The sequence below is a fragment of the Lepidochelys kempii genome, chromosome 28 (assembly GCF_965140285.1).
Source record: "Lepidochelys kempii isolate rLepKem1 chromosome 28, rLepKem1.hap1, whole genome shotgun sequence".
NCBI classification, from domain to species: Eukaryota; Metazoa; Chordata; order Testudines; family Cheloniidae; genus Lepidochelys; species Lepidochelys kempii.
Genome location: NC_136407.1, coordinates 5,403,475 through 5,426,838, shown reverse-complemented (window position 1 = coordinate 5,426,838; position 23,364 = coordinate 5,403,475). Strand labels below are relative to the sequence as shown.

Here is a 23,364-nt window from a genome sequence, read left to right as displayed (position 1 = left end):
CCCCCGAGGGGCGGGGAGGGAAAGGGGGGGGCTGAGATCCCCTCGGATTTACCGCCCCCCCCGCTCCCGCCCTGCCCCCTTTCTCTCCCGGCAGCAGCCCGGGTGACCCCCCCCTTCCCCCACCTCCCTGAGACGGGCTCTGCCCCCCCCCCCGGACCCCGTTTCCTCCCCACTTCGCCCGTGGCCAGTTCAAATCTCCGCCTGGGGGGGGGTGTCCCCCCCACTTTACCTGCAGTGACTTGTCCCGGTTTAGGGGGGAATCGTTCCCCGGAGTGATTTCTGAAACGGGCAGAGGGGGGCAGAGCCCCGGGACAGGGGCTGGGCTGGGGGGGCCCAGGAAGGGGAGGGAGGAGCAAGGGCCCCCCCCATGGAGACGGCCCAGTCCTCGGTTTCCCAGCCCCCGCTACTTCCCCGCCCCCACCCTGCCCAACCCAGCAGCCCCCCGACCCCCCCAAGACACCGCCGGCTAGTCACATTGCCAGACCCCACAGCCAGTGACCGTCTGACTCCAGCCCCACTCCTTTCCCCTGTGAAAGCCACATCACCCAGGGCTCCCTGCCGGCCATGTGAGTGTGGGGCAAGAAGAATCCATCCCACTCTGTTGTTGGTTGAATATCGCTGTATAATCCCCTCAAGTTTCCCCTCCTTTCTCTTGAACTGTTGACATAAAATCTCCCCAGATGTTGGTGCTTCTCTCTTATATTGGCAAATATTTCCTTTGTGCCCCATTTTCTCCTAGGTTCTGAAATACTGATATCAAAGTCTTGAAAATCTTCCCGCTTTTCTCTCCAGGTGCCTGACTGAGATCAGAGCTCTTATCGTACTGAGCGTGGCTCAGGCCTTGACTGATATTATGTGCCCCAGTGTGCCAGGCACTGCACAAACCCTAACCAAATTTGGGGCACTGGTTATGCTAGGAACTGCACAGACCCGCTCAGAGAGCAGGGACCTTGTTGTGCCAGGGGCTACAGTGACCATGACTGAACTCTGGGCCCCTGTTGTGCCAGGCCCTGCAAAGACACCAAGTGAAATCAGGCTCCCATTGTGCCAGGTGCTGCAGAGATGGCAAACAAAATCAGGGACCTTGTTCTTCCTGGAGCTGCAGAGACCCCAACTGAGATCTGGGTCCCTGTTCTGCCAGGTGCTGCAGAGACCCCAACAGAGGTCAGACCCCACTGTTGTGACAGGTGCTGTGGACACCCCAACTGACATCAGGCCCCACATTGTGCCAGGTAAAACTGAGACCTGGACTGAGATCATGGCCTCCCCTTGTGCCAGGCAGCGCACGACTGCTGCCCAGATTGCTGCCTCCATTGTGCTGAGCACTTCAGAGACCTCAACTGAGATCTGTGTCCCTGTTGGGCCTGGCACTCCACTGAGAGTCCTTGCCACAGAGATCCTGCCCCCACATTTTGCCAGATGCTGCAGGGACCCCAGACTAAATCAGGGATATTGTAATGCCGGGAATTGCAGAGCCCCCAACTGACATCAGGCCCCCTGCTGTGTAGCACTCTGCACAGACACTGACCAAGATCAGGGTCCCCATTGTGACAGGGGCTGAACAGACACCAAGGGTATGTCTACACTGCCATTAAAAACACACAGCTGGCCCATGTCAGCTGACTCAGGCTCGCAGGGCTCAGACGAAGGGGCTGTTTAATTACAGTGTAGATGTCTGGGCCCGGCTGGAGCCAGGCTGTAGGACCCTGCGAGGTGGGTGGGTACCAGACCTTGGGCTGCAGCCCAAGCCGGAACATCTATACCACAATTAAACAGCACCACAGCCTGAGCCGTGTGAGCCCAAGTCAATGGGCACGGGCCAGTTGCAGGTGTCTAACTGCAGTGTAGACATGCCCACAGTGACAGAGAGTCCTTGCCACAAAAAGCTCAAAGGCTAAATCGGTAAATGGTGGGCGCCTACTCTCCATTTTATAGATGGGCAAACTGAAGCTCAAAGAGCTGAAGTAATTTGCTCAAGTTTGCATGGAGAATTTGGGACAAAACTGGGAATGGAACACAGATTGTTTCAATTCTTGCCTCTCTCCTTAACCGCAAGCCCAGCGTATGTGTGTGTACAGCGTTGTTTTGGCCTGAGTGTTTGCATTGCATTGGCTTCCAAGGGAGATTGTGGAATTTCCTTCATTGCAGGTTTTGAAGACCAGGTTAGAGGTACACCAGTCTGGGAATGTCTAGGAATACTTGGTCCTGCCTCATCACAGGAGGCTTCAGTAGATGACCTCTCAAGATCCCTTCCATGCCTACATTGAAATAATTCTCTTTTGTGCTGTGTCGTGTTCTACACTGAGCTGTTTTCCATGTTGCCATTTGGAACTGTGAACGCACCATGCTGTGTTGCATAGTTTTATGGTGCATTGTTTTGCCTCAACTTGTTTGGTGCCTCTGTTTTGTTGGTTTGAGTTGAGCTCTTTTCCATTGTGTACTTTTGTCCTAGGGTGTGTTAGTTTGCATTGTGTTGCTTTCTTCTTTCTTCTTCTTGCTATCTATTGTGTCATTTTATGCTGTGGAGTATAGCGTTTTTTTTTTTGTTTTTCTGAATTGCCTGACATGACATTGTGGTGGTTTTTTTTTTCCTGTATGTAGTGATTTTGTACCTACCATAGAATCATAGAATATCAGGGTTGGAAGGGACCTCAGGAGGTCATCTAGTCCAACCCCCTGCTCAAAGCAGGACCCCCTGCTCAAAGCAGACTAGGGACCGAATGGCTCGGCAGCAGTTCTGCAGAAAGTGGACGAGAAGCTGGATATGAGTCAACAGTGTGCCCTTGTTGCCAAGAAGGCCAATGGCATTTTGGGGTGTATAAGTAGGGGAATTGCCAGCAGATCGAGGGATGTGATCGTTCCCCTCTATTCGACACCGGTGAGGCCTCATCTGGAGTACTGTGTCCAGTTTTGGGCCCCACACTTCAAGAAGGATGTGGATAAATTGGAGAGAGTCCAGCGAAGGGCAACAAAAATGATTAGGGGACTGGAACACATGAGTTATGAGGAGAGGCTGAGGGAGCTGGGATTGTTTAGCCTGCAGAAGAGAAGAATGAGGGGGGATTTGATAGCTGCTTTCAACTACCTGAAAGGGGGTTCCAAAGAGGATGGCTCTAGACTGTTCTCAATGGTAGCAGATGACAGAACGAGGAGTAATGGTCTCAAGTTGCAGTGGGGGAGGTTTAGATTGGATATTAGGAAAAACTTTTTCACTAAGAGGGTGGTGAAACACTGGAATGCGTTCCCTAGGGAGGTGGTAGAATCTCCTTCCTTAGAGGTTTTTAAGGTCAGGCTTGACAAAGCCCTGGCTGGGATGATTTAACTGGGAATTGGCCCTGCTTTGAGCAGGGGGTTGGACTAGATGACCTTCTGGGGTCCCTTCCAACCCTGATATTCTATGATTCTATGATTCAGATAGAATAAACAAATAGATTTATTAACTGTAAAGTCAGATTTTAAGTGATTATATGTCAAAGCATAACAAGTCGGAGTGGTTACCAAAAGAAAAAATATAAGCACACAGTCTAAACTCTCAGTCCTATTAGACTGGGCAGCAACTGGATTAAGCATTTTTTTTCACCCCACTGGATATTGTAGTCCTTAATATACAGGTTTGTTCCTTAAACTTGGACCAGTCTCCTGTGTTGGAGTCTTTTCTTCTTCTCGGGGTCTTGGTTGCTTGCAGCATAGGTGGGGCAGGAGAAGAGCCCAGTAAGTGTCTATTCTGTCTGTCTTATACCCTAAGTCCATGTGCTTGTAGAACACAAGTCCAGGCATGTCTGTGGGGCATTGCTGAGCCTTTCCAAGCAAGGTTGAGCAATTCCCCTAGTATGGCCTCATGCAGGTGAGTCATTGTATTGTAGCTCCCTTGCTGGACAATGGCTGTTGATGGGTTCTTTGATACCCAGCCCGGGCGTTGGTTACTTTACTTGCCGTTGCCTCTGGGGAGCTAATATCTGGCTGATTCCCCAATTTACAGCGTACCTTTAGTGACCACCATACAACACAATTCTCATAACTTCATATGCATTACTGATACACATATATGGGTAGAGAAATGACTTTCAGCAGATCATCACCTTTCCCCTGGTACCTTACAAGGCATGCTTTATATGTTCGATTACGATTATATAAAAATGAAGAATACGGGGGTTACAGTACGCTCCCCCAAGGTATAGAATGTCCCAAACACCCACACAGATTTTAGGGGTGAGCAGCTCTAGAGAGAGAGAGGAGACCCCAGGGAGTGGGCAGCAGGGTAAATAAACTAAAGTTGGGAGGAGAAACGTAGACATTTCCGAGGTCACCCAGGCTGTCCGTTGGATCCCAGTTCTAGTGCCACCGTACTGCTGTTGTGGGTACTGAAGGTCTCTGCCACACTGGTGTTTTAGGCATTGGTGCAAACCCGTAGTGTAGACAGAACTTACACTAGTGCACTCTGGCACTGGAGCACCATGTCCCAGTTCGAAGGTTTGGGATGGGGCGGGAACAGTGACCTCACTTAGGCTTGGGGCTGGCTGAACAGTGCAGCTGGTAATGGAGGGGCAGCCGTGAGTGCTGGAGGTATGAGCCAGGAGCACAGCCCCCCAGGACTGGACACTGACTTCTCCTGACCCAGGACACACCCCCCAGCTGTGTGCAGGGACTGCAGCCGAGCTACCCCGCCAGGACAGCCCGTGCATCCATGCACAAACCACCTCTTCCTGCAGCCTAATACAATGGGGTCTGGGGAACTTTCCAAACTGCGGGTGACAGGTCTCTGGGGTTACCGGGGTCTATTCCTGGCTCTGTCACTGACCTGCTTGGTGACCTTGGGAAAGTCACAGCCCCTCTCTGTTTTCCTCCTACCCATTGTCTGTTTGGATTGTGATCTCTTTGGGGCAAGGACTGTCCCTCTCTGTCTGTGCAGAGCCCCAGCACAATGGGGGTGCTGATCTCAGTCATGTTCTCTGCCATGCACAGCACGATGGGACCCTGATCACCGTCAGTGTCTGCAACGCAAGGCACAGTTTATAGACTCACAGACTTTAACTGTCAGAAGGGACTATAATGATCATCTAGTCTGACCTGCACATCACAGGCCACAGAACCTCATTCACCCACTCCTGTAATAGACCCCCTAACTTTGGGCTGAGTTAATGAAGTCCTCAAATCATTATTTAAAGACTTCAAGTTACAAAAAGCCCACCATTTACATTAGTTTAAACCTGCAAATGACCCATGCCATGCTCCATGCTGCAGAGGAAGGCAAAAAACCCACCCCAGGGTCTCTGCCATTCTGAGCCTGGGCAAAATTCCTTCCCATCTCGAAATATGGCAGTCAGTTAGACCCTGAGCATATGGGCAAGACCCAGCAGCCAGACAGCTGGGAGAGAATTCTCTGTAGTAACTCAGAGCCCTGCCCATCTAGTGTCCCATCACTGTCCTTCGGAGATACTTGCTGCTAGCAGTTGCAGATTGACTACATGCCATTGTAGGCAGTCCCATCCTAGTAATCCCTCTAGAAAGGTATCGAGCTCAGTCTTGAAGCCAGTTAGGTTTTTTGCCCCCACTGCTTCCCTTGGTTCCACAACTTCACTGTGATGGTTAGAAACCTTTGCCTAATTTCAAGCCTAAACTTATTGATGGCCAGTATCCATTTTTTCTAGTGCCACCATTGGTGCTTAACCTAAATAACTCCTCTCCTTCCCTGGTATTTATCCTTCTGATGTATTTATAGAGAGCAATCATATCTCCCCTCAGACTTCTTTTGGTTTGGCTAAACAAGCCGAGCTCTTTGAGTCTCCTCTCGTAAGGCAGATTTTCCATTCCTCAGATCATCCTAGTAGCCTTTCTCTGCACCTGTTCCACTTTGAATTCCTCCTTCTTAAACATGGGAGACCAGAATGGCCCACAGTATTTCAGATGAGGTCTCATCAGGGCTTTGTATAATAGTACTAACCCTTCCCTGTATCTACTGGAAATACCTCAGCTGATGCATTCTAGGACTGCATTAACCTATTTCACGGCCACATCACATTGGCAGCTCATAATTATCCTGTGCTCAACCAATACACCCAGGTCTTTCTCCTCCTCTGTCACTTCCAACTGATAAGTCACCAGCTTATTGCAAAAATTCTTGTCGTTAGTCCCTAAGTGCATAATTTTGTACTATTAATTTTCATCCAATTTCTATTACTCCATCTTTCAAGGTCATGCAGATCTTCTTGGATGATATTCCGGTCCTCCTCCATATTGGCAGTCCCTCCCAGCTTTGTGTCACACTCCCACTCTTTGTGCCACGGTCACTAATAAAAACGTTGAATAAGATTGGTCCCAAGACTGATCTCTGAGGAACTCCACTAGTAACCTCCCTCCAGCCTGACAACTCACCGTTAAGTATGGCCCCTTGTAGTCTCTCCTGTAACAAATTCCTTATCGACCTTTCAGTTCTCATATTAATCCCCATCTTCTCCAATTTAACTGCTGGAAATGGGCCATCCTGATTATCACCACAAAAGGTTTGTTTTTTTTTTCTCCTGCTGAGAATAGCTCACCTTAACTGATCACTCTTGTTATAGTGGGTATGGCAACAACCATTTTTTTCATGTTCTCTGTGTGTGTGTATATCTATAGATATATCTATCTATATCTATCTATCTATATATCTATCTTCCGACTGTATTTTCCACTGCATGCATCCGATGAAGTGGGTTTTAGACCACGAAAGCTTGTGCCCAAATAAATTTGTTAGTTTCTAAGGTACCACAGGCACTCCTCATTCAGTTTCCCACGTGGAACTGTATCAAATGCCTTACTGACGTCCAGATAGATAAGAGCTACTGCATTTCCTTTGTCCAAAAAATTAGTTACCTTCTCACAGAAGGAGGTCAGGTTTCTCTGGCAGGAGCTACCTTTTGTAACACTGTGTTTTATTTATTTATAGTGCTGAAGGCTGGAAGGAGCTGTTCGCAGTAGGTTGAGAATGGCCATGCGGAGGTGGGGGAGGGGATGTTGGAGGTGTAGCTGGGATTTTGTTTTGTAGGAGTCCATGTCTCTGCTCCCTGTGGCCGTGGTGCCTTCCGTACCAAAGCAGCATGTCAGTAGACCAGATTCACATGCCGTACCTCCATCTGGAACAAGCAGCATTCACTGCCAGATGGGACTGATGATTTTTCAGGAGCCCAGCTTTATATGCCTGGCTGGGGTGGATTCAGTTGGACAGGGATCTGAGGCTCTGATAGTTTGGGATGTTCCTTTTTGCATAAAAAGTTAGTTCTTTCCCTTTATTGTTTTACCCCCGCCTGTGTCCGATGTCACTCTCTTCTTAACTTGCTTTGGTTATTTCAGTTCCAGTTTTTAAATGGGATATAATAATTGTAAATCTGAATGAAAGAAACAGAACCATTTGAATTTTGGCACATAGCTGGTAGAACGATACCTAGTGAAGGTATGCTGTAAGTACCTGGTTACCTATAGCATTTTCTGATGGGATGGGTAAAACAATGTCAAAGAGCCAAAAGCGCTTTTTAGGGTGAAAGGGCTCGTCAAGTTTTTACTCTCTAGGGAGGATGTCACCGGCCAGGCCTGGCAGACTTTCAGGCGTGGTGCGCTGGATTGTATTTAGTAATCTCAAAATAAAAGGTTAAGACTGCAGGTTCACAATATCCAATGAAATGTTGCAAACAATTATACAAATAGACTCTAATGCTATTAAAACAACATGGTATTAACATTGATTCAAAACTGAAATTAAAATTATGAGATAAACGCATGAGAAGTGAACTGACACCTAATTTCCATTTCTTAATGCCTGAAATTTTGACACTCCTTCACACCATCTCTTTTTTAAAAGCGATGCACAGCACATGGTCAAGTTAATTAATGAAAGCACACCAATTATTGACTGATTTGTGTTGCATATGCATCTGAATAAGCATCCATTTAAAACTGTGCCACTGTAAGTGAAAATGCATCAATACAGCTTATCTCCAATGTGTTTAATTGTGAATGAAAAGTTTCTAAATTAAATACATGGAAGGATTGTAAATGGGGAAAATACACAGAAGTGCCTCTGCCCAGTCCTGTTGACTTCTAGTCCCAACCCCCCCCCCCCCCATGAGTTCTGGCCTCTTGGTCAACTTTGTTCCCAGTCCCACATCAGCTGTGCCCACTCCCAGCCTAATCCGTTTCTACTACAGTTCTTCATCCCCCTCACCCAGGCAGGGGGTGGTGCTGCAGCCCCCAAGGCACCTGTGTTAATCACTGGCTCACATACTTGGGCTCTATAGATTTCAGGGAACGATTTATCAGAGTCACTGACTCTGGGAGGTGAGAGAGAGGAGAGGCTGAGAGGGAGTTTTCTCCCCACGCTCTGTAGGGCCATGTTCAACCCTGGTAGCCTCCATCTAACCTTCTGGAGAAAGCAGAGTTTGATTTAAGGATATTTACACTGTATGTTTTGCATGTGACACTAACTATTTGTGTTTGAACAGTTATAAAGATTTGTTTTTTTTTGAATCTCAACATTTACTGTAATTACATAATTGTTGTCTGATGACATTGAAAAAGGGCTTAAAAATAAATATTGATATCATCAACTGAAATTAAAAAAAATAAATAGAGAAAATGAATTTTGCCAAACCCACTTAATAGCAATTGCAATATACTAGGGGATGGAAATTCAGAGCTAAGGCACCCCACCTTAATTCTGCCCTGTTGTGACACCAGGCAAATAGCCATAAGGCTACGACTAGGGCATTTTTCTGTGTAAAGTTCCAGATTAGATTATACCAATTTGTAAAGTCAGGTGAGCCCTTTCCCACACGGTATCAACTTCACTGGGTTGTTTTTCTTATTGGTTATTCCCATACGTCAATAGATAAATAAGATTCTATGAGTTATGAAGTGGCCGTTTCAGATTTCTGGTGAGTCTATTATTTTGTACTATGTCTCCGAGTCCTAGAGCTGCTGCTGTCATTAACGCATAAAGGCTTTTACACCCGTTAGTGCTGGCAAGACCCAATCCAGTTCCAGGACTGAACCCTTGTTTTCCCATCACGTGGGACAGTCTCAGCTGGGGGGGAGTTCAGAGGGGGAGGGGTACAAAGGGAAAAGAGTTGTTGTAGCCATGTTGGTCAGAGGATATCAAAGGGAGGGATTTTTAATGGGTGATTCTGAAATGCTGCTCCCCTCTCCTGTACTTTTTGTTACAGTGGAATGGGAATAATGGTCATGCTTTCAAATGTCTCTCTCTCCTCCTCCTACCACAATTTCCTGTTCCGCCTCCCCTTCTTGTCCATCTCCTCCAGCCCTCTCTTAGCTCTGTAGAAGCCAGTAGCTGTCTCCTGTCCTAGGCTGCTGCACACATGTATTACAGGCAGCAGTGTAGGGTATGGCACATGCCACCTTGGTGATGTAGCCTGAGGTACACAATGAGCTGGGCCCCCTCACTGCTACTTCCAGCTGGGCCTCCTGTCCCTGGTCCAGCCCTAGCTCTTCCCAGTCTGTCCCTTCTCCAAACAGGCCCCCTCCCCTATACACTCTGGCCTGTTCCTCCACCCCATACATGTGTAACATGTACCTTTAAACTATTCATATTTTGGATGATTACATTTGTGTTACCTTAAGCTCCCCCCCAACCACAATTTCAGTTGTTTGGTGGTGCCCCGATGGTTTTCCGTTGATGGTTTGGGATGGAGCAGGGCTGGTCACATGAGCCTTGCGTTACCTTGCCAGCTGACTAGTCAGGAGTGACGACTCCCTCTTTGGCGGATGGGCCAATCCCGGGGCCCGTTACCTTTCGTGGTTGATTTTCTATTCCAAGTCTGTAAAGTAGATTTTCAGTATAAATGCTTTCTTCCTTACATATGACTCATACATTGATCTCTCAGTCATTATGATCTTGACCAGTTATGAGCTCTCTGTAGACACCTCACACAATCATCCTCCAAGGGATGCGTTTGCTGTGATGGGTTTGTCAGGTCTCAGGTGAGAGCTGCTGGCAAAGACCAAGTGACCCTTTGCCAAGGGATCTCTGTGTCACTGTCTGACCCCTGTAGACCAGGGAGAGGACTACTTTCTACCAATGGCCTTCAGGACAACTGCTGAGTTCTCTGCAGAGCCTTCAGGACAACTGCAGAGCCTCCCGTCCCCTCTCCATTTTCCTTCTCTGTGTGCTGTCTGGGATGCTGCCTGCTTCCTGCTCCCCAGGCCACCTTGTATCTACTCCATGTGCCACGCTGCTGGTAGGCCCGATTGAGAGACTATCGAGTCCATCAAACTGGTGCCAAACTTCTGGGCCTCAGGCCTTCTGGGGTGCACCTTTCTGAGTCCAGTTGCCCCCTCCCCCTGGGGTGCTATGGGGGTTTATCTTTCTAGTGTGTCAGAGCTCAACCCTCTGGCTGAGACCTCAGGGCACTTTCTTCCTCTCTCGGGGTACCAGGTGGAACAGCGAAAGAGCTGACTGTCAGCAAACAAGGGTAAACCTGAAACAGTTTTCTTAGGACAATGACGGGGAGAATCCCCCAAAGTGACTCCTTTTATTCTCCTCTTCTCTGCCCTTTGGTTCATAGAATTGGAAGGGACCCTGAGAGGTCATCTAGTCCAGTCCCCTGTACTCAAGGCAGAAAACTAAGTATTATCTAGACCATCCCTGAAAGGTGTTTTGTTCAGTCTGCTCTTAAAAATCCCCAATGAGAAAGATTCCATAACTTCCCTATGCAATTTATTCCAATGCTTAACCACTCTGACAGTTAGGAAGTTTTCCTGATGTCCAGCCTAAACCGCCCTTGCTGCAGTTTAAGCTCGTTGCTTCTTATCCTATCCTCAGAGGTTAAGAAGAACAAATTTTCTCCCTCCTTGAAACAACCTATTATGTACTTGAAAACTGTGATCGTGTCCTCTCTGTGTTCTCTTCTCCAGACTAAACAAACCCAATTTTTTCAATCTTCTCTCATAGGTCATGTTTTCTAGATCTGTAATCATTTTTGTTGTTGTTCTCTGGACTTTCTCCAATTTGTCCACATCTTTCCTGAAATGTGGTGCCCAGAACTGGACATAGTACTCCAGCTGAGGCCTAATCAACGTGGAGTAGAATGGATGAATTACTTCTCGTGTCTTGCTTACAATACTCCTGCTAATACATGCCAGAATGATGTTTGCTTTTTTTGCAACAGCATTACACTGTTGACTCCTATTTAGCTTGTGATGCACCATGACCCCCAGATCCCTTTCTGCAGTACTCCTTCCTAGGCAGTCATTTCCCATTTTGTGTGTGTGCAACTGATTGTTCCTTCCTAAGTGGAGTACTTTGCATTTGTCCTTATTGAATTTCATCCTATTTACTTCAGACCATTTCTCCAATTTGTCCAGATCATTTTGAATTTTAATCCTATCCTCCAAAGCACTTGCAAGCTCTCACAGCTTGGTATCATCCACAAACTTTATAAATGTAATGGAGAGACTCTGTTACTGGGAGAGTTTCATCCTGGTGGGAGAGGGCTAGGCCTGTACTGGAATAAGGTCACTCTGTGCTTCACAGTGTGGCAGAACCTAAAATGTCCTTTAGCAGGGGAAAATTCTAGGGGGAATCGGCTTGTTGAATGGAAAAGAGCCACATCTGAATTCTCTCACATTGCCCTTCTCGCCCTGGCAGGCTACAAAATAATGTCCAGGTTTTGCTCCAGTTTATCCCATCCACCCAGGGAGAAGGAAGTGGCTGCAATGGAGCTGGCTCAGGTAAGGGATTATCAGGGAGCTGGTGATGGGTTCTGCTTGGAGGGAGAGGACCAGTAAATGCATAGGAGGGTTGGAGCTGCTAGAGCTGATGGGAGGCAGGAAATATCTAGGGTGGAGAAAGGGAGGGGACAGGATGTGACAAACCTGCTAAGACTTGTGTAATCTAGGATGTGATGGGTTGTCACCCCTGGGGTGCAATCTGGGGGCTTTTGGGAACCGCTGTGCCCTCTAACTCAAGCTGGGCTGGCCCTTCTCGCATTGCTTTGCTGGAGATTCAGCCAGCCTCTCCAGGCCCTCTTATCACCCAACAGTAGGTGGTGCCATACATCCAACTAAGCTACCAGAGTGCTTTACCTAAGCCACTCGAGGACAGATAGAAGACAACAGCCAATTTCCCAGCTCCCCAACCTTGCACACCTGCTGTTATATAAATTCAGAATTATACCATCTTATAGTGCACAGGGATAAAGCATAAAACAAGTTTATTAATGACAGAAAGATAGGTTCTAAGTGATAGCAAACAAATCAAAGAAGATTACTTAGGCTTAGTTTGAGTTTTTGGTTATTTGCTAACATACTAGATGGATAGAATTTGAATTAGCAGTTTCTCACCCTGACTGATCGTACAAACAGTCCACCAAGTTTCGATACACAAGCTAGAAATCCCTTTACCCTGAAACCAGCGCTTCCCCCAGTTCAGTCTTTGTTCCTCCGGTGTTTCTAGGAGTTCTCTAGTGTGGGGAATGAGGCCAAGAGATGATGTCACACTCCACCTTATATAGCTTTTCTATACGGCGGGAGCCCTTTATTCCAAACTGAGTCCAGTTTGTGGAAAAATACAGGTACCAAAATGGAGTTCAGTGTCATGTGGTCTGTACACATGCCCTGCCGAGTCATAGTAGCCATGACTTATAGGCTGGCTGAAACATTCACAGGAAGGCTAAGCTCTTCCACGGTCCATTGTCTTTGCTGATGAGCCATCAGCACTGTCTGGCTTCTTCATTGTTGTACCTGAAAGGCTAGTTGTGGGTGTTACCCAGAGTAAGCACATTTGAAATACAGCTACATAGTCAATATCCATAACTTCAGATACAAACGTGATCCATGCACACAAATAGGATAATCATATTCAGCAAATCATAACTTTTCAATGACATCATACATGACTCATCTTGCACAAAATGCATCATAATTATGTCCTAATCATATTATAATCATACCACTTCGCTGAATATGGGATGTAATGTCAGATAGGGCCTAATTTCAAGGCACTGGAGTTGGGAATGGAACTTCCCCTCTTTGTGGAACAGGAAATAACCCTCCAGCCAGGGCTGGGAAAACTTCCCAGACTGCCAGTGATGGAGCCTGAATCTACTGACACTTCATTAGTTACCACCACCCTTAATCTTTGTGGCAACTGCAAACTTTATCAGTGATGATTTTATATTCTCTTCTAGGTCATTGATAAGAATGTTAAATAGCACAGGGTCAAGAACCAATCTTTGCAGGAACCCGCTAGAAATAAATCCACTCGACAGTGGTTCCCCATTTACAATCAGCATTTTTAATCTTTTTAATGTATGCCATGTTTATTTTGTATCTTTCTAGTTTTTTAGTCAAAATATTGTGCTGAACCAAGTCATACACCTTACAGAAGTCTAGGTATATTACATCAACAATTTAGTTGCAACCAAACTTTTGATCTCATCCAATAGGGATATCCAGTTAGTTTGGTAGGATCTATTTTCTCTAAACCTTTGTTAATGGGTACTAATTATGTTACCCTCCTTTACTACTTTATTAATGAAATCCAGTATCAGCTGCTCCATTCTCTTGCCCAGTATTGATGTCAGACTGACACTCTTGTAATTAGCTGGGTCATCTCTTTTACGCTTATTAAATATTGGCACAGCATTAGCTTTATTCCAGTCTTCTGGAATTTTGCCAGTGTTCCAAGTCCTAATTAAAATCAACATTAACAGTCCATCAGGCTCCTCTACCAGGTCTTTTAAAACTCTTGGATAGAAGTTAAATGGACATGCTGATTTAAACATGTCTAACTTTAATAGCTGCTGTTTAATGTTCTCGTTGAAAAGGAAAGAGTGTCATCGTCAATATCTTATGAAATGAGTACATCATCTCTTTTTCTCCAAATCCATAATAGATATATTTATTGAACACTTTTACCTCTTTTGCATTATTTTTGATACTTCTGCCATTTCCGTCTAGTAATTTACCACTACCATTGTTAAGATTAATTTTGTACTTAATGTGCTTTTAAAAAACTTCCTTTTTATTTTCATTGATTAGTCATTGATTTCTGATAGCTTCCCTTACCTACTAGCCAGAATTGTGGAAAATTGGTATGTGATAACTGTGAAGATCCTACCTCCGTCTGTCAGCTGGGGGACTCAGAGTTTCTCTCTTTCTACCCTCTGGTGCCTTCTGGTTGCTCTAAGCAAGGTGGGGTGGGACTCTGTTAACATGTGCATCCTGGAGCTTCCATTTACCTGGTGCTGCTGTTCCGTGAATAGTGGAGCTGTGAGTGTGGCAGCAGGCACTGAGTGTTGGACTCTTGCTCTTTCAGGGGCCAGTGTCTTTTGAGGAGGTGGCTGTGTATTTCACCAGAGAAGAGTGGGCTCTGCTGGACCCCGCTCAGAGAGCCCTCTACAGGGATGTCATGCAGAAGAACTACGAGACGGTGGTCTTGCTGGGTACGGAGTCCTGTCCCTTAGAATCATAGAATATTGGGGTTGGAAGGGACCTCAGGAGGTCATCTAGTCCTACCCCCTGCTCAAAGAAGGACCAATCCCCAATTTTTGCCCCGGATCCCTAAATGGCCCCCTCAAGGACTGAAATCATAACCCTGGGTTTAGCAGGCCAATGCTCAAACCACTGAGCTATCCCTCCCCCGCTCTGTTAGTAGAAGCTGTGGGGTCTCTAAAGAACCTGAGTAGTAATAACTTTATACTTTTATTTGTCATACAAGTTTTAACAAGTTTCCTTGCCCCCCTTTTTTTGCTTTATCTCCCATCCACTAGAATAATTTTTGGACATGTGCCTTTTTGGTGCAGTCAGTCATTTTAAAATTGTATTAAATGTAACCTTATTGGGTACATTAATAACAAGAGCTTTCATGCCTTTTCCTCATTTTAAGAGGAAAATATGCCACCTGTAGAATTCTAAATTGAATAAATAGGTGTATGACTCATGTATGGCTTCTGTGACTGTCAGATGAGCTCCTTTTTTGATAGGAGAATATATAATGTTGCCATTCAGGAGCCCATGGGTGAAGGGAGAACAGAGTCGTAGAAAGGGAGGAGAAGGGGGGGAGTAGATAATTCTGGGGTGCCAGGACATGGGGAGGGTGTGTGCAGGATTAGAGCTAAGAAGTAGTAGGGAGGGATGAGGCAGTGAGAGACGAGGAGGGAACACAAGAAGCTCCAAAAGTGCTGGGAGGTGGTGCCAGCTGAGAGTAATGGGAAGAAGGGGAGGGGAGTGTGGAGGAAGGCACCCAGGAAGTAGACTGGGTGGGTCGGTGGGAGGGAGAAGAGGTTTGGGGATCTAAATCTGTGGGGGATCCCAGACCTTTAGCCTCGAATCCCTACCCAGGCCTTGTTGCTTTAGAGCCTGCACTCCAGTTTTATTTCCGTTCAGTTTCACTTCATTATACATATTTTCCCCAAATATTATTATTTTAACTCCTTAGAATCATAGAATATCAGGGTTGGAAGGGACCTCAGGAGGTCCTCTAGTCCAACCCCCTGCTCAAAGCAGGACCAATCCCCAACTAAATCATCCCAGCCAGGGCTTTGTCAAGCCTAACCTTAAAAATATCTAAGGAAGGAGATTCCACCACCTCCCTAGCTAACAGATTCCAGTGTTTCACCACCCTCCTAATGAAAAAGTTTTTCCTAATATCCAACCTAAACTTCCCCCACTGCAACTTGAGACCATTACTCCTTGTTCTGTCATCTGCTACCACTGAGAACAGTCTAGAGCCATCCTCTTTGGAACCCCCTTTCAGGTAGTTGAAAGCAGCTATCAAATCCCCCCTCATTCTTCTCTTCTGCAGACTAAACAATCCCAGTTCCCTCAGCCTCTCCTCATAAGTCATGTGTTCCAGTCCCCTAATCATTTTTGTTGCCCTCTGCTGGACTCTCTCCAATTTTTCCACATCCTTCCTGTAATATGGGGCCCAAAACTGGACACAGTACTCCAGATGAGGCCTCACCTATGTCAAATAGAGGGGAAAGATCACGTCCCTCGATCGGCTGGCAATGCCCCCACTTATACATATCAAAATGCCATTGGCCTTCTTGCCAACAAGGGCACACTGTTGACTCATATCCAGCTTCTCGTCCACTGTCACCCCTAGGTCCTTTTCTGCAGAGCCATTTGGTCCCTAGTCTGTAGCGGTGCATTGGATTCTTCCGTCCTAAGTGCAGGACTCTGCACTTGTCCTTGTTGAACCTCATCAGATTTCTTTTGTCCCAATCCTCCAATTTGTCTAGGGCCCTCTGTATCCTACCCCTACCCTCCAGCGTATCTACCTCTCCTCCCAGTTTAGTGTCATCTGCAAACTTGCTGAGGGTGCAATCCACACTATCCTCCAAATCATTTATGAAGATATTGAACAAAACCGGCCCCAGGACCGACCCTTGATACCGGCTGCCAACTAGACATGGAGCCATTGATCACTACCCGTTGAGCCCGACCATCTAGCCAGCTTTCTACCCACCTTGTAGTGCATCCATCCAGCCCATACTTCTTTAACTTGCTGACAAGAATACTGTGGGAGACCGTGTCAAAAGCTTTGCTAAAGTCGAGGAATAAGACATCCACTGCTTTCCCTTCACCCACAGAACCAGTTATCTCATCATATAAGGCAATTAGATTAGTCAGGCATGACTTTCCCTTGGTGAATCCATGCTGACTGTTCCTGATCACTTTCCTCTCGTCTAAGTGCTTCTGAATTGATTCCCTGAGGACATGCTCCATGATTTTTCCGGGGACTGAGGTGAGGCTGACCGGCCTGTAGTTCCCAGGATCCTCCTCCTTCCCTTTTTTAAAGATGGGCACTACATTAGCCTTTTTCCAGTCTTCCAGGACTTCCCCCGATCGCCATGAGTTTTCAAAGATAAAGGACAATGGCTTCGCAATCACATCAGCCAACTGCTTTAGCACTCTTGGATGCAACGCATCAGGCCCCATGGACTTGTGCACGTCCAGTTTTTCTAAATAATCCCGAACCACTTCTTCCTTCACAGAGGGCTGGCCACCTCCTCCCCATGCTGTGCTGCCCAGTGCAGTAGTCTGGGAGCTGACTCAGTCCCCCTGAGGAGAGAGTCGCCGACCACCACCACCCGCCTCCTTCTCTTGGGAGCGGTGGTCGTGGAACCCCCAAACCTAGGACAGTGCATCTCATGCCTTCCAGTCGGCGGAGTCTCCTTCTGTTCCCTTCCCTCAGATGTATCATCTAGTCCACTCTCCGCATTAGTACCTGTGGAGATAACATGGAAACGGTTACTTACCTGTATCTTCGTTGCTGGTACATGGATGCTCCCCTTTCTTCTTCTGGAGGTCACATGCTGCCAAATTTCTTCACCGTCCTCCTGTCCCCGCTGCACAGCCTGCTCTGAATCTTCAGAACATTGTGTCCGTAGAAGCATATCCTGACGTCTGTCCAGGAAATCTTCAGTTTCTCTTATGCAACGCAGGGTCGATACCTGTTGTTCCAGACCTTGAAATGGAGACCAGCTTGCACTTTGTACAGATAAAGTAGCTTCTGTCCTGTGGAAGAAAGACAAACATGGCACATCCAGTGCAGGTCACAACAGCTGAACGCCCCCCATCCATATTCTCTTTCTTCTACGAGTTCACTCAGAAGTTGTAGTAACTACTCAGAGAAGCCGGTGAGATGTAAGCCTCAGTGGGCTCTCCCCGGGCAAACTCCCAGGCAAACTCCCTCTGTTAGCTGCTCAGCTGTTTGCTGCTGACTGGCTTTTATACAGTCAGGCCCACTCAAGGCTCGCCTGGAACAAAGCACTCCCTATTCACACTTTTCAAACCACCACTCAAGCACATGGTCAAACTGCCAAACTGTCCCCACAACAAACACTCAGATACTCACCAACACAGCCTCCTTAATGCAGCCCTTAGACAACCTCCTTAATGCAACCCTTGACCTCCCTCTCTCACTCATTACCCCCCTCCCCATATAACCTCCCCATCTCTATGCACGGCGACCCTGGCCATCGATCCTGAGTCCTTGCTGCATTCCTCCCTCCCATAGCAGGGCCACTACCCAGCACAAACGGACACTGTTGATGGTGTCACAGAGTGACAATTTTTACACCTCTAAGGTTACATATTGGGGTACAGCTTGCCCCTGTACCTGGCTACTCAAAGTTAATTGAGAAGTTGAAATTTGGTGAAAGACACAGAACTTGATTTAATACAGACAGCTATAATTGAAATTGTGGGCAAGGATCAATGCACATAACAGTTAGACTAAGATAAGTATAGTAAAGAAGATCTTGCACTCTGCATACTTGCAAGTTATGGACACCATTGGAAACAAAGATGGATGGGCAAGGGAGCCCATCAGAAGGGAGGTCCTGGTTCAGTTTACACTGTCTTTGGGACCTGACAAAATGAAAAAATGGTTACTAGGAGAGGTATTTTATCCGCTTCTTAATGGTAATAGTACAGCTATATACCATATCTGCTCCTTTACTGCGGTTACAATAATGTCCATAGCTGCCCCAACCCATATGTGGCCTTTGGGAAGTCCATCATTAAGTATCGAGCATTAATACTCATGATTTAAATCACTTATTTATTAATAATTCCAATATATGAATGTGGTCCTACTGCTGAGATACTGCATAGCAACCTAATTGATAAAGCCCATGCCAAACTTCCTTCTTTCAGAATCCTGTGGTGTATTGCACCTGTTTGTGGTTACTCGTTAGTCTCTCAAAATGTGGGTGCAAAGTATCTGACCTGGGATTCTCTCCTTAGGCCTATTCAGGTAAATCCCATACTTTAATATAACTACTTCCACAAAGCCTCAACCTAATATAACAGGCCCTTAACTGTAGTAAGCTTAATAACCCATTTATTTATGTTCACCTCCTTGCTCCTCCATGCATGTTCCAAGCTAATAAGCAATATTCTGATAATGACATTTTACCTCTAGCGAGGTATAAAAGGTATTAAATTACCCACAAGACCTTAGACTGGGTCATAGATCATAAAATCAGGTCGGGATCAACAGAAGTGAATTTGGGGAGAGCCTTGTCCTCCTCTCCCCATCTGCAGTAGCCACAAGCTGTCTTCCCTCCAGGCTCCTTGGATCCCTGAGCCTCTACCTCTCCCTGAGGTTGTGTGGCCCAGTTCTTGTTTCTTACATTCTCCTTTTTCAGAAAAATTAGAGGCTGTTGCTCCTGAATTTTAGTGTTTAATTCTCTAGCCTTTTCTACAATACACATCTCCCTCCCATTAAACTGAGTCACTAGATTTCCTCATTCCCCAAAATGTTCTTTTGCGATGTCACAGTTCTGGGGTAGCTAAGCCTTTGACCTGCCTCCATGCTCTGCTCAAGGAATGCCCTCTCCGGTATCAGGACTCTAGCCAGCCCCTCTCTGTGGGTAGGGACCCACATGCCTCTCCTTTTTGACCAGGGTTTGAGGATTGCAACTTATCCTCCACTGTGTTCACTGGACTAACATCCTGTTCCTGTGCTTTGGTTTCTCTCCAAGGGCTGTGAGCAGTGTGTGTGTGATAGAGGTGGGAATTTTGGTAATACTTGTATGATGCCAATACACACCTCAGTTTCCCTCTGTGATTAGTATTGCTATGATTAGACAGAGCAGGAGACATGAGGCGTTTTGTCACGTAGCTGTCATGGGGTGATATGAATGGCTCATTAAGGATGGGCTGGGACCAACCTACATCAGTGGAATACCCGACAGAGGCAAGGGAATAATTGTCACCTGTCCACGGGAGGATCTCTGCTTGGCTGAGTGAAGCATACATGGACTCGTTGTGTTTTGGGGAGCAGGAAGAACTGGGCTCGCAGATGCAGGGAGCTCTACCGCAGCAAAGACAAATGGACAGGCACATTGAAAGGAAACCAAACTGTTTTCAACAGCAGCATGGCACAAGGGCCTTGGCCAGTCTGGACTATATTGTCATCTTTGCTTCTCTGTCCTCATCTAAGGACAATTTCCAATGCTGTGTTTCAGTTGACTAATAAACCCTGCTACGTTTAACAGTCTGCCCAGTGTCACAGCAAAAACTTGCTGAGGTGCATTGAAGCATGAATGAGGAACGGTCTCTGAAGAGGAGTGTAATTCAGTTGGACCTGCTGGCAGAGCTCACAGGTTGAAATAGGAGTCTTGAAGCCAGATGCTCAGTCTCATGTGTTGAAGCTATATGGCCTATCCTTGTGGAAGAGTGGGACCCCTTGGGGGTCTAGCGCACTCAAGGGGCGCCTCCCAAGGACTGTTTAAAATCCAGGGCATTGCACAGATCCTATGGATCCATGATAGTGTGGGAAAAGATATAAAACAAGCAAAGGATCTAAATGCGTATTTACCATCGCCCCCTCATCAGTCCTCATGGGAATCCCTGATCGTTTCCAAAGTGTACTAAAACCTTCCTTAAAAGCTTACCTCTTGGTTATCACGTCATGTCAATTTTGTTAGAGGGATTTCCCTTCACTCTCTCTCTTTCCTGGTTCTTGTCACACAGACAGGAAACAGCAAAAGACCAGAAATCTGAAGCACAGACAATGCAATGTTTATTGGGGTTCATTTCCAAGCAAGCATATTCCGAAGCTCTTCACACCAGTCGGGCTTCTCTCTATACTCCAATATAGTCTGTTCCCCGGTGTTTCCTTTCCAGCTGTGACACCGCAGATCATTTACCCCACATCCTCCTTCCTAGCTCTGTGTCCCCCTTGCCTGTGTCCCTGTTCCCCAGTCCCGTTCCCCCCCATCCTTAGCAAACATGATTCCAGTTTCCCCTCCACTTCCTGTTTGACCCCAGTTTATATAATAATATTCTCAGCTATACCTTAACCAATCATTTTATTGAAATTTAACTAACCAATCCTAACATATGGTAACATAATTATCTAACCAATTATATCCCACTACCCTAATTAACTGACACCTAGCAAAATTAATTATACAGCAGACAGAAACAATTAGAGAACCAGACAAATTAAAAATAAAAAAGTGGGGGTCGTAAAGATAAAACAATACAGAAATGCGGGTTTCACCAGCACAATCCATACAAGAAGTATGGGCGGGCTGGATGAATGGACTATAAGGTGGATAGAAAGTTGGCTAGATTGTCGGGCTCAACAGGTAGCGATCAATGGCTCCATGTCTGTTTGGCAGCCGGTATCAAGTGGAGTGCCCCAAGGGTCGGTCCTGGGGCCAGTTTTGTTCAATATCTTCATAAATGATCTGGAGGATGGTGTGGATTGCACTCTCAGCAAATTTGCAGATGACACTAAACTGGGAGGAGTGGAAGATACGCTAGAGGGTAGGGATAGGATACAGAGGGCCCTAGACAAATTAGAGGATTGGGCCAAAAGAAATCTGATGAGCTTGAACAAGGACAAGTGCAGAGTCCTGCACTTAGGACGGAAGAAACCCTTTCGCTGCTACAGACTAGGGACCGAATGGCTCGGCAGCAGTTCTGCAGAAAAGGACCTAGGGGTTACAGTGGATGAGAAGCTGGATATGAGTCAACAGTGTGCCCTTGTTGCCAAGAAGGCCAATGGCATTTTGGGATGTATAACTACAGGCATTGCCAGCAGATCGAGGGACGTGATTGTTCCCCTCTATTCGACATTGGTGAGGCCTCATCTGGAGTACGGTGTCCAGTTTTGGGCCCCACACTACAAGAAGGATGTGGAAAAATTGGAGAGAGTCCAGCAGAGGGCAACAAAAATGATTAGGGGACTAGAACACACGACTTATGAGGAGAGGCTAGGGGAACTGGGATTGTTTAGTCTGCGGAAGAGAAGAATGAGGGGGGTTTGATAGCTGCTTTCAACTAACTGAAAGGGGGTTCCAAAGAGGATGGATCTAGACTGTTCTCAGTGGTAGCTGATGACAGTACAAGGAGTAATGGTCTCCAGTTGCAGTGGAGGAGGTTTAGGTTGGATATTAGGAAAAACTTTTTCACGAGGAGGGTGGTGAAAGACTGGAATGCGTTACCTAGGGAGATGGTGGAATCTCCTTCCTTAGATCTTTTTAAGGTCAGGCTTGACAAAGCCCTGGCTGGGATGATTTAGTTGGGGATTGGTCCTGCTTTGAGCAGGGGGTTGGACTAGATGACCTTCTGGGGTCCCTTCCAACCCTGATATTCTATGATTCTGTGAACCATTTAGTTCTTGCCAGACAGGAGGCTATCAAACTAAGTTTTCTTTAACCATCTTAAGATCTGTTTCTTTATCTGGTGGTGATGGGCACTATCAGGACAGGATCATCTTCCTAACAGCCCAATACCACGTTATTTCAGTGTAACTGCTTTGGGATATGACGATGTTACCGTACGCGTCCCACCTTATGGCTGCCCCTGCTGCTTAGCCAAAGGCCTTAGCCTAAGAACAAGGTGTCAGACTGTGCTAGTGAGAGAAGGCCCATACACAGGCGGACTGTGATTTTGTTTGTTTTTATACCCTTATAACTAGCTAAGTGATAAAAATACACCTAACTTCTTAAAGTATAAGCTTTACAGGCAGGCCTGAATATCTACATTCTAACAAAAAGAAAAGGAGTACTTGTGGCACCTTAGAGACTAACCAACTTATTTGAGCCTAAGCTTTCATGAGATACAGCTCACTTCATCGGATGCATACTGTGGAAAGTGCAAAAGACGTTTTTATACACACAAACCATGAAAAAATGGGTGTTTATCACTTCAAAAGGTTTTCTCTCCCCCCCCCCCCACTGGTAATAGCTTATCTAAAGTGATCACTCTCCTTACAATGCGTATGATAATCAAAGTGGGCCATTTCCAGCACAAATCAGTGTTTAACAAGAATGTCTGAGGAACCGTGGGGGGGGGGGGGTAGGGAAAAGCAAGGGGAAATAGGTTACCTTGCATAATGACTCCCAGTCTCTATTCAAGCCTAAGTTAATTGTATCCAATTTGCAAATTAATTCCAATTCAGCAGTCTCTCGCTAGACTCTGGTTCTGAAGTTTTTCTGTTGTAATATCGCAACTTTCGTGTCTGTAATCACGTGGCCAGAGAGTTTGAAGTGTTCTCCGTCTGGTTTATGAATGTTATAATTCTTGACATATGATTTATTTATTCTTTTACGTAGAGACTGTCCAGTTTGCCCAATGTACATGGCAGAGGGGCATTGCTGGCACATGATGGCATAGATCACATTGGTAGATGTGCAGATGAACGAGCCTGTGATAGATGTTATTAGGCCCTGTGATGGTGTCCCCTGAATAGATATGTGGGCACAGTTGGCAACGGGCTTTGTTGCAAGGATAGGTTCCTGGGTTAGTGGTTCTGTTGTGTGGTATGTAGTTGCTGGTGAGTATTTGCTTCAGGTTGGGGGGCTGTCTGTAGGCAAGGACTGGCGTGTCTCCCAAGATTTGTGAGAG

The 23,364-nt window shown here is 46.4% G+C and overlaps 1 protein-coding gene across 4 annotated transcripts in view; it reads left to right on the top strand.

The window, feature by feature from the left end:
* Positions 1 to 23,364, top strand: part of LOC140904228 (uncharacterized) — a 34,854-nt gene that overhangs the window by 373 nt on the left and 11,117 nt on the right. For 2 of the 4 annotated variants that reach the window (XM_073326661.2, XM_073326660.2), the window contains exons 2-3: positions 11,636 to 11,718; positions 14,306 to 14,432. The exons of 1 other annotated variant lie outside the window; for it this stretch is intronic. In XM_073326661.2, coding sequence (XP_073182762.1) covers positions 11,636 to 11,718; positions 14,306 to 14,432 — 210 coding nt within the window. The remainder of the gene's footprint in view (positions 1 to 11,635; positions 11,719 to 14,305; positions 14,433 to 23,364) is intronic. One more of the 4 variants, XM_073326662.2, reaches the window with a different exon arrangement.